The sequence below is a fragment of the Ammodytes marinus genome, assembly GCF_949987685.1.
Source record: "Ammodytes marinus genome assembly, chromosome: 13".
NCBI classification, from domain to species: Eukaryota; Metazoa; Chordata; class Actinopteri; order Uranoscopiformes; family Ammodytidae; genus Ammodytes; species Ammodytes marinus.
Genome location: NC_137217.1, coordinates 8668290 through 8680462, shown reverse-complemented (window position 1 = coordinate 8680462; position 12173 = coordinate 8668290). Strand labels below are relative to the sequence as shown.

The window sequence follows — 12173 nt, the reverse complement described above, 5'->3', positions numbered from 1 at the left end:
ATACATTTGATGTAAAAAAAAATAAAAAAAAAATAAAAATAGAATTCAAAGTGTTACATTTGTTTTAAGACACATATCTAAATCAGCGCTGGTTGGAGCAGGAATCCTCAGAATCTGCAGCACATTCCACATCCAGACATATTGGGGCAGCAGTTACAGCAGAATTTACACTTGAGGCCACGCTTGTGTCTGTTGTTATACGGCATCTGTGTGTGAAAGACACAAGACATGAGCAAGTGTTCATCTGCAGCATTATCACTCACTGTGTTTATTCTCTCTCCTTATGTGGACAGAGCATCAGGGAACGTTGCAGTGAAAACACATCCACTTAGATTTGAATTATAGCTCAATGTATTTGCCTCAGTTCATTCAGTTAACTGAACGTACCTTCCAGGATTCCACTGATGTCTCTTCCATTTCTGCGGCTGGATTGTCATTGATCATTGGCTCCTCCAGCTCTTGAACCTGTTAAATAATTGTGCACAGTTACAGTAGGAGTTAATTAAAATCTTGTATAGCTAATAAGCAAAATGAAAGAGTTTAAGTGAAGTTCTTACTTCAGTGACTGGGACAGCAGAGCTCTCAGTAAGGCAAATAAAGGTGAGCATGAAGGCCACTGCAACTGCAACACTGAAGGTCTTCATTTTAGGAGAGTTTGAGTGGATTAAGTTGTTGTTTTGTAAGTCTTGTCAGCTTTTTGAGTTGTTCCTCTGTTTGATGGTTGAGTGTGTAAAACATACTGGTATTTATACTCACTTCGGCCACTATTGCCTCATCACCTGCCACCAGGAATTGACTTGCATCACAGGTGATGCTGGGAATCGCCTTGGGAAATTCCTAAGGAAAGGGATGCTCTCTATTATTGATCGTAGTATTCTATGATAAGGGTTAACATTCAAATGATTATTTTTAAGATTTTCAACAAAAAAAGTTTGATATACATTATCACAGGCATTTTGCTGCCGGTACGACTATTTCACAAAGGAAACCCTGTGGCCCGCAGCGGTCCTGATGTGCAATATGTCCAACATAATCATGTAATGACACATTATATCATAATATATGTTCATATGTTGGGGTTGCTCAAGTTAATACAGTACAATACATTTCTAATTACATTGTTAGTTGCTTTAAAAAATATTCTCAGAGCTCAAGCCATGCTGGATTTTTTTAGGGGGTGTTGCTTTCTGGTGCGGCTAGTTGGTTTGGTTTTAAAAGGATAGCTTGGAACTGCAGTAGGAATAGACTCTGACATGACCACTTTCTAACAGAAAATAAACAAATACACTCCTAAAAGTAATGATACAAAGTACATATTTAGGGTCAGGGCATAGAGCTGTCACAGTATGAAATCATCAGCCATTCCATTTTTCAAACAGTGCATGCCCACAGTTTCAAACATGGAGACATTGCTGCACATGTTTTAAAATGTACAGTAAGAAAGCAAAATATCCTCTGTGCCTCTGCTCAATACAAACCAATAACTATTGACTATAATATCTAGATACAGTTTCCTTACTTACTTACACAGGTGGAAAGATTTGCTTTTAGTGTAAAAAAAATCAATCTAAAGGTATAATGAGGTAATCACTGTACAGTCAACACTGATAGCGTCTGGGAACATTTGAACTTTCAGTGACTTTTCAAATCTTGCAATAACCAAAATCCCTGACTTCATAAATCGCTGTATCAACCAACAGTACCATGAATGCCTCCACTCCTGCTGAAATATACAGCTGACTGTACATAAAAAGAAAAATGGAATACATGTGTACTGTGTGTGAGCATGTGTATTGAATGTGAGCATACATTTCAATGTTTATTGAATTGACTATTTTATCCATTTATTTAGAAAAATTGGTGAGATTGAACATGTCATCTAAATCGCTTCATATTTACTTATACGTTGTTGTTTTTTTCAATGGAAGTCAGAGCTTTCAAACTTGAAAATAACATTTTAAGTCTGAATGTTATTGCATGATTTTATACAGTGACAAACTCGGTGCTCTAACCTTAACGTTAACCCTAACCATAATATCGTACAATCAATATCGGTTAAAATCCCATTCCTCTGGAATTTCCCGAAACCATTCCCCGCATCACCTGTGATGCAAGTCAATTCCCGCTGGCAAGTGATGAGGCAATAGTGGCCGAAGTGAGTATAAATACCAGCATGTTTTACACACTCAACCATCAGACAGAGGAACAACTCAAAGAGCTGAAGACTCACCAAAATATTCAAAAGATTTAACAACTTAATCAACTCAAACTCTCCGAAGATGAAGACCTTCAGTGTTGCAGTTGCAGTGGCCGTCGTGCTCACCTTTATTTGCCTTCAGGACAGCTCTGCTGTCCCAGTCACTGAAGTAAGAACTACAAACTTGTTTCATTTGTCTATTAGTTATACAGTTTTTTTTTTTATAAATGGTAAAAAATAAGACTCCTACTGTAACTGTGCACAATGTATTAACAGGTTCAAGAGCTAGAGGAGCCGATGATCAATGACAATCCAGCTGCAGAAATGGAAGAGACATCAGTGGAATCCTGGAAGGTACGCAGTTAACTGAATGAACTGAGGCAAATACATTGAGCTATAATTCAAATCTAAGTGGATGTGTTTTCACTGCAACGTTCCCTGATGCTCTGTCCACATAAGGAGAGAGAATAAACACAGTGAGTGATAATGCTGCAGATGAACACTTGCTCATGTCTTGTGTCTTTCACACACAGATGCCGTATAACAACAGACACAAGCGTGGCCTCAAGTGTAAATTCTGCTGTAACTGCTGCCCCAATATGTCTGGATGTGGACCGTGCTGTAGATTCTGAGGATTCCTGCTCCAACCAGCACTGATTTCATTTTTGTTAAACAAATGTAACACTTTGAATTCTATTTTTATTTTTATTAATTTTTTTACATCAAATGTATGATCAATAAATCCTAAAGTTTCAGAATACAACATGCATATTGTGACTTCTTATCAGAGTGCAATTCTTAAACTCTCTTAATTTCCTACTTCAATATGTTCAATACTCATGAATGTACTTGTGTGGTATGTTTTTGCTAACGGGACAGAAATGAATTTCTTGCAAAATTGGTAACATGACACCTTCATACTATTTTTAAGGTGGAACACTCTACATTAAAGGTGCATTTTTCAGTTTAAGAGGATGGGATTTGTTTACATTGTCATAGCCTGCAGTTACTTTACAAAACATACTTATTCCACATGTAATTTTAGGATTGAATTATATCATAAATCAAAACTAAATAATGTTGAGGAACCTGGTTCCAACATAAAAAGAAAATGCAGCTGCGTTCAAAAATATACATCAATCCCAATCAAAATGAATGTATCAAACACACATTAATTTTGATTGTGTGTCACAGGGCATTATTGCAACATGATAACGACCCCAAACGCACTTCAAACAACCACTGCCTTGCTAAAGAAGCTGAGGGTAAAGGTAATGGACTGGCCAAGCATGTTTCCAGACCTAAATCCTATTGAGCATCTTTGGGGCATCCTCAAACGGAAGGTGGAGGAGCGCAAGGTCTCTAATATCCACCAGCTCTGTGATGTTGTCATGAATGGGTGGAAGAGGATTCCAGTGGCAACCTGTAAAGCTCTGGTGAACTCCATGCCCAAGAGGGTTAAGGCAGTGCTGGAAAATAATGGTGGCCGCACAAAATATTGACACTTTGGGCCCAATTTGGACATCACTCACGTGTGTACTCACTTTTGTTGCCAGCAGTTTCGACAAAGTCATTCCACCAATCCGGTACGATTTGAGTCCCTTAGATCTTTTTAAGTGTATTTTATCTATGAGATCAATTAAATCTTTCTTAAAAAGCTTTTTACATCAATTGAAGTCCCCCCTTTAATAAGATGTAAAACATTACATACATTTTATCCTTATTTCAGGAATTATCTGGTTTTCTTTAGTTGAAACTATCTATTTTGTTATGTCCCCCACAGCCTTCAATGAAAATCTACTTGGGATATGACAAGTAAAACTTGAAAAATTTCAATAAATGTTGCCATACACATAAACCTATATATGTGCTTTTTTACAGGAAGTGATTTTATTCTAAATAAATTCATGATTATTAATTAAAATCACAATATTTACTTCCGTCCCTCGGTAACCCTCAACCCCGTTACACAAGTCATTCTCCCACCCATAAAAAAATAATGGACTGTTCCATATGTTAAATGTAACATTAGAAGACATGTTAGAGCCCTTTTGAACAACAACAGCACAAAGAGGCAAGTTGCCACCACCTTTAACAACTATATTTCAGTCATTTAAATGTTGATATTGTAGTCGTCAAGCTTAACAACTCAACCCCGTTACATGAAATAAAGATAGAAAACAATAACTTGTGAAAATTATATTTGTAATTTTGAATACATTTATGATTTCTCATCTCATGCATGCCATGTGTGCTTTCCTGTTATTCACACATGCAGAGCAGCAGCCATAATGAGCAAAAAATCACAACCCCGTTACACTCAACCCCGTTACCTTTTTGACAGTTGAAAGTAATTAGAGTCCAAAATAAACTCTAATCTGTTTATGTCCCCTTCAACCCCGTTACAATTTTCAACCCCGTTACCCTAATTTCAATCCCGTCACACCTGCATGTATGGTATTTATTCCTTAAAGCTTATAAAAAATATGAACTGTTTATTGAACTATGTCTGAAATATTTAGGGCATCATCAGAATATTGATTTTAGTTAAAAATATGAAGTAAAACCACATTTTGATCACACTTTGATCAAAAATGGTGTGATTGCTGTCACAAAAGGTACCCATTTCATACTTGAGTATTGCTGAAAAGTGACATGTTGTGTAATTTCTATATTTGCAAATATTGCATTAGTTTTGGGGACATCTGAATAGTACAAAAATGTAGATTTTATAAAGATTACATTTTATAAACATATTCAGACAGGTGTCACAGTGTCCATAACGGGGTTGAAAAAAATTGGTGCCAATAAAATACAATAATGGCCAATAATTAAAGGTCTTTGATGCCTGAGATGGGAAAATATCTGTTTCTGAGGGTTAAATATGTCCTTGATGTTGTGGGATGTTCAGAAAAGTAATACATTTTGGTCAAAAATCCAAAAATGTCTAAGTCCAAATTGTACCGGATTCATGGAATGAGTTCAGTTATTTTGAGGGGACAGTACATTTACACTGTTATACAAGCTGCACACTGACTACTTTACATTGTATCAAAGTGTCATTTCTTCAGTGTTGTCCCATGAAAAGATATAATGAAATATTTGAAGATATGTGAGGGGTGTAGGGGAGAACGGGGTAATGTGAGACACGTTTTACATTTGCTCTCCTCTTAGCGAGCTAAAATGATTTATCAGTCAAATGCACACATTTCCCATTAATTCAGGATGTTTCCTAGCAATGTACATTATCAGAATTTATTCAGGACGAACGGCAGTGAAAATATGATTGTTTCAAAACACGTTGTCATGTGTCTCACTTTACCCCAGCTTCGAGGTAAACTGAGACAGACCAAAAAAATCAAGGGGGTAAACTGAACCACTTGCTTTTTCCACTCTAAACTACCATACAACACATGTTGTAACAGTTACAATCCTGACAGCTAGCTTGAAAATCAAATATTCCAAAACTAATGTCGGACGAGTAACAGAATCATGGGGTTTGGCCAATTTAGCAAAAAAAAATTCTAAACACTTGAAAGTAACTCTGATCAAATACAACATATAATTCATATTCAATAATTATCATTCAAATGGAAGATAGAACCAGTTAGTTTAAAAAACAGTCTTTGGATCAGAACACAAGACCCTTAGAGCCAGCTAGTGTTTGGGGGTCAGAGCAAAGGACAATCAGGACCAGCTTGAACAGCCTGGGACTCAGAACACAGGACTAGACTCAGCTGTCATTTTCCATCTTTTGAGTTTTTGATTAATATTTTTCTGCATTTGTTTTATTGGGATCATTCATTTAATAAAGACATATTACTTAGAGTCCATTGAAGTTAAAGGTCACTCTTCTGTCCCCCAGATACATACCTGCCAAACCATGCCCTTGCTGACACCCCTATAACCATTCAACCCTGGCCCGCATTGTCTTTTGTCCTATTCAAACTAGCCTCCTTGCTACCTCAAATATAATGGATTCATTAAAAGAGGGCACAGACACTGTCTCACTTTACCCCACAGCATTTGTCTCACTTTACCCCACTGCCACACTTTGAGAAAAAACTACCTCTCTCAGCAATTCAGACTAATCTTCAGTTATCATCATCACATGGTTTCATATGTTGGTAGTTCATCAACATGTATGATTGAAGTTTGATTAAGTTGATTAAGTTGACAGCAGAAAAATTTACTTTTACATGCAAAAATTTTTTTTTGTTAAAAAACATGCTTACAACATCACCATGAGGTCCTCTCTTTCATGGCCACGGGGAAATGAGAGGGGCTTGAAAACATATATCTCACATGACCAAAGATGTGTTCTGTTGCCTAGATACAGGGGGTGTCTCACATTACCCGATGTCTCACAATCCCCTGTTCTCCCCTACTCAACTTTTGTGAGATACTGTACATATGACCTGCAATATGTCACATATAACCATGAAATTACACGTCACATCATAAAATATGTTCATATGTTGGCGTTTCTCAAGTTAATACAGTACAATACCGTTCTAATGACATTGTTAATTGCTTTCATAAATATTCTCTGAGCTCAAGCAGTTCCAAGAGATCCTCTTAAAACCGAACACTTCACTTTCACAGCTAGAAATATTTACTGTTAGTGTCAAACCAACTATTCAAACATAAGGTATAATGAAGTAATCACTGTGTGCAGTCAACACTGCTAACCTCTGGGAAGCTTTGAACTTTCAGTTACTTAAATTTTTTCCAATCTTGCAATAACCAAAATCCCTTCCTGACTTCATACAATGTCTGTGTCAACCATTAGTAAAGAATGCCTCCAGAACTGCTGAAATATACAAATATTTTTCTTAAATAAAAAAGAATACAAGTAAATACATGTACAATAAAAATGGAATACATGTGTATTGTGTGTGAGCATGTGTATTGTATGTGAGTATACATTATACTGTTAATTAAATCTACTATTTTAATCATACATTTAAAAACAAATGATCGGAATGCACACATCATCAAAATCCCTTCATCATTACACGTTGTTTCTTTTCAATGGAAGTCAGAGCTTTCAAACTTGAAAAACACATGTTAAGTCTAAATGATGCACAAAAAACATTGTTAATGCATGATGTTATACAGTGACAAACTCAGTGACTTTTAAAATCTTGCAATAACCAAAATCCCTGACTTCATAAATCGCTGTATCAACCAACAGTTCCATGAGTGCCTCCACTCCTGCTGAAATATACAGCTGACTGTACTTAATAGAAAATGTAATACATGTGTATTGTGTTAGCAGGTGTATTGTATATGAGCATACATTTCAATGTTTATTAAATATAATATTGTATCCATTTATTTTGAAAAATTGTCCAGCTTGAACATGCCTGAAAAAGACATGTTAAGTCTAAATGATGCACAACAAACATTGTTAATGCATGATTTTATACAGTGACAAACTCTGTGCTCTAACCTTAACGTTAACCCTAACCATAATATCGTACAATCAATATCGGTTAAAATCCCATTCCTCTGGAATTTCCCGAAACCATTCCCCGCATCACCTGTGATGCAAGTCAATTCCCGGTGGCAAGTGATGAGGCAATATAGTGGCCGAAGTGAGTATAAATACCAGCATGTTTTACACACTCAACCATCAGACAGAGGAACAACTCAAAGAGCTGAAGACTCACCAAACGATTCAAAAGATTTAACAACTTAATCAACTCAAACTCTCCTAAGATGAAGACCTTCAGTGTTGCAGTTGCAGTGGCCGTCGTGCTCACCTTTATTTGCTTTCAGGACAGCTCTGCTGTCCCAGTCACTGAAGTAAGAACTACAAACTCATTTCATTTGTCTATTATATACAGGTTTTTTTATAATGGTAACATACTAGATTCCTACTGTAATTGTGCACAATTTATCAACAGGTTCAAGATCTGGAGGAGCCGATGATCAATGACAATCCAGCAGCAGAAATGGAAGAGACATCAGTGGAATCCTGGAAGGTACGTTCAGTTAACTGAATGAACTGAGGCAAATACATTGAGCTATAATTCAAATCTAAGTGGATGTGTTTTCACTACAATGTTCCCTGATGCTCTGTCCACATAAGGAGAGAGAATAAACACAGTAAGTGATAATGCTGCAGATGAACACTTGCTCATGTCTTGTGTCTTTCACACGCAGATGCCGTATGACAACAGACACAAGCGTGGCCTCAAGTGTAAATTCTGCTGTAACTGCTGCGGAATGTCCGGATGTGGAGTGTGCTGCCCATTCTGAGGATTCCTGCTGCAACCAGCACTGATTTAGATATTTGTCTTAGAACAAATGTAACACTTTGAATTGTATTTGTTTTAACATCAAATGTATGATCAATAAATCCTCATGGTTTCAATTCACAATTCATATTGTGAATGGAACTCTTATCATATAACAATTCTCAAACTCTCTTAATTTCTAACCTCAATATGTTCAAAACACTCACTCGTGAAACAACATAGACAGGTCAGGAATGTACTTGTGTGGTATGTTTTTGCAAACAGGATGTGATTCATTACTTGCAAAATTGGTTACATGCACATTTCATAACATACAAGGTGGAAAACTTTGCATTGACTTATATTTTCATATATAAGAAAATGGGTAACACTTTATAATAACGTTAATATATAAGAGATTCATAATTCATTCATAAGTCATATATAAGACATTAAATAATGATGAACTAATGATTTACAAAACAGATATATATACTGTATATTTGTATATTATTAATAAGTGCTATGTTAACATATCATAAATGTATTGTTAGTCATCCATTAAGATTTTAGTAAATCATGAGATGCTTAGTAACAAATCATTGGTAAATTATTAATAACTAATTACCAAACATGTCTGCATCCCGCTAATCTAAAGTGTAAACCATTCATCAGATACAAATGTGTAGTAGCGCTGTCCTCAACAAAAAATTGACTGCCTTATTAGAACTGCGAAGGAAAATAGTCCAACAGTTTTAAAACATTATTTCTGCAAAACATTTAAAGATTTCACTATATACAATCTATAATGTTATTAAAAGATTTAGAGAATCCGAAAGAGAGATCATCCCTTTAAAGCGGCTACGAGTAACATTTAAATATCTTTTAAACAGCCTCATGTTTCCTCACATAATCATAAATTACCTTTAACAGCAAACGAGACCATCAGTGCAAAGAAATATGTTTTAATATAGTTTTTATTACTGCGTTTGGTCTGGTCGCACACCCAGTCCGATTTTCGGTTCACGCATGCATGCTCTATGGTCACATATCCATATTGGTCGCAGATTTCAGTGTGGCGCAGGAACGCGATTTGAGATGCCTATCCCTCCAGGTGAGGGAAGGGGAGCGGGAGCCTTGTATGAGACAATTATTTGTCATCATAATGACTGATAACAGGGCTGAACCATCAAAGAAAAAAAAGAAAATGCAATGAAGAAAAGCTAAAAGGGAGAGTGATAGGCGGGCGGGAGGGCGTTGCCAAGCAACGTATACACAATTTCACAGAGCGAACCTAGACTGCAGTGTTTACTCCTAAATGAATGAGCGGTAGCCTACTAAAACAAAGTTTACTTTGCCTCACCAGCATCATCAGATGACCATTATTCATCGGAAATAGTCATTATTTACAAAAACATAAACACATTACCTTATCGTGATCCATACTATCTGCCGTCTCGTTCATTCGCTTTGTGTGAGTACACGGAATATTTCAGCTCCGTGAGAGGTGACACTGCATCAACTCATTGCAATCAGGTGTGTGTGTAGCACTGACTGGCATTAGTTGATGCTGTGTCACTAACCACTCTCACGGAGCCGAAAACAGTCCGATGCCCTCACACTTTCAACACACGGACATGCACTATATTGCTTCCTGATCATTTGAATCTCGCACGCCCGGCACGAGCTAGAAAACAGCTTCACACTCCTTGCTACCTCAAATATAATGGATTCATTAAAAGAGGGCACAGACACTGTCTCACTTTACCCCACAGCATTTGTCTCACTTTACCCCACTGCCACAATTTGAGAAAATCTACCTCCCTCAGCAATTCAGGCTAATCTTCAGTTATCATCATCACATGGTTTCATATGTTGGTAGTTCATCAACATGTGAGATATAAGTTTTTCTACCTGAATCAATTTGATTAGGCACAACAATCAATTCATTTGACAGCAAGAAAATTTACTTTTACTTACTAAAAAGACATTTTTGTGAAAAAAACATGCTTACAACATTACCATGAGGTCCTCTCTTTCATGGCCAGGGGAAAAGAGGGGGGCTTGAAAACATATATGTCACATGACCAAAAATGTGTTCCATGTCCCATACAGCGGGTGTCTCACATTACCGGATGTCTCACATTCCCCCATCCTCCCCTATGTATCCAATTTATATTAAGCTACTGAGCTAAGCTTTGACACAACCTCCCAGATTTAGTTTTTTTTACCGTCACTGGCCTATCACCACCGTCAGATGTCAACTCCGTCAGATTTCCTGTCTGACGGTGTTGACATATTTAACGTTTATTTAACATAACAAATGGAATTTATATAATAGCCATTTGGTTTTTCTGTTGATGTTAGGTGCTAGTATGAACTACTTCAGGAAAATAAAATAATCAAAACATTTCAAATAACTTCTTCAGAAGTCGGTGTTGACATATCATGGGTGAGACAAAGGACTTTCAAGATTCGGAATGTAAACTATTCTAAAACAACAACACTTTTCAGAGCCTGTCTGGCTCTAATGTACTCTGCAGAGGAAGAATTTGACAAGGGGTCCTTCAAAGTGACAGCTGCCCCTTATTTTGCCTGATTTTATTACATTTTACATGACGAAAGGTCTGACGGTGGTGATTTTCAGTAAAGTGGTCCCACCACTTAGAATCCTTATAAAACATGAATGTGTTTTAGAAAAACAGTTTTAATTGATATGAGAGATTATTTAGTTTTGCTTTTGATGAAAAAAGCTATTTTTAATCATTAAAGTAAATTTTTAATAGGTTTTATTGTATGAAAGATTAAACCTTCTCTGAGGACACACTGTTTTGGACGATGTGAGAAGAAAACAAGTGTCATATGTTTGACTTAATAATGATAAAATTCAATTTAAGGGGATAATTGTGCTCTAGACATTCTATTCTTATTCCCTAATAACATCTTGAATTTTAAATATTTTTAGCTTTAAACAAAAAAGCAGTTACATATGGAAGACGGCCTTTTGTCCTGGTTCTCAAAAATCACTGATATGATAAGAGTTCAATTCACAATATGCACATTGTATTCTGAAACCATGAGGATTTATTGATAATACATTTGATGTAAAAAGAAAACACAACAAATACAGTTCAAAGTGTTACATTTGTTTGAAGACAAATATCTAAATCAGTGCTGGTTGGAGCAGGAATCCTCAGAATCTGCAGCACATTCCACATCCAGACATATTGGGGCAGCAGTTACAGCAGAATTTACACTTGAGGCCACGCTTGTGTCTGTTGTTATACGGCATCTGTGTGTGAAAGACACAAGACATGAGCAAGTGTTCATCTGCAGCATTATCACTCACTGTGTTTATTCTCTCTCCTTATGTGGACAGAACATCAGGGAACGTTGTAGTGAAAACACATCCACTTAGATTTGAATTATAGCTCAATGTATTTGCCTCAGTTCATTCAGTTAACTGAACATACCTTCCAGGATTCCACTGATGTCTCTTCCATTTCTGCGGCTGGATTGTCATTGATCATTGGCTCCTCCAGCTCTTGAACCTGTTAAATAATTGTGCACAGTTACAGTAGGAGTTTAATTTAAATCTTGTATAGCTAATAAGCAAAATGAAAGAGTTTAAGTGAAGTTCTTACTTCAGTGACTGGGACAGCAGAGCTCTCAGTAAGGCAAATAAAGGTGAGCATGATGGCCACTGCAACTGCAACACTGAAGGTCTTCAT

The 12173-nt window shown here is 36.5% G+C and overlaps 2 protein-coding genes across 2 annotated transcripts; one reads left to right on the top strand and one right to left on the bottom strand.

Annotated features, from left to right (window-relative positions):
* Positions 1-7921: 7921 nt before the first annotated feature.
* On the top strand, positions 7922-8464 carry LOC307259429 (hepcidin-like; the record flags this gene model as incomplete). Its single annotated transcript, XM_080039266.1, has 3 exons — positions 7922-8008; positions 8113-8187; positions 8369-8464. The coding sequence occupies 3 exons, from the start codon at positions 7922-7924 to the stop codon at positions 8462-8464; spliced, it is 258 nt and encodes an 85-aa protein (XP_079895392.1).
* Positions 8465-11635: 3171 nt separating this feature from the next.
* On the bottom strand, positions 11636-12173 carry LOC307259592 (hepcidin-like; the record flags this gene model as incomplete). The annotated part of the gene is made up of 3 exons (XM_080039534.1): positions 11636-11734; positions 11916-11990; positions 12087-12173. 3 exons carry the CDS (start codon positions 12171-12173, stop codon positions 11636-11638), a joined length of 261 nt encoding a protein of 86 aa, XP_079895660.1.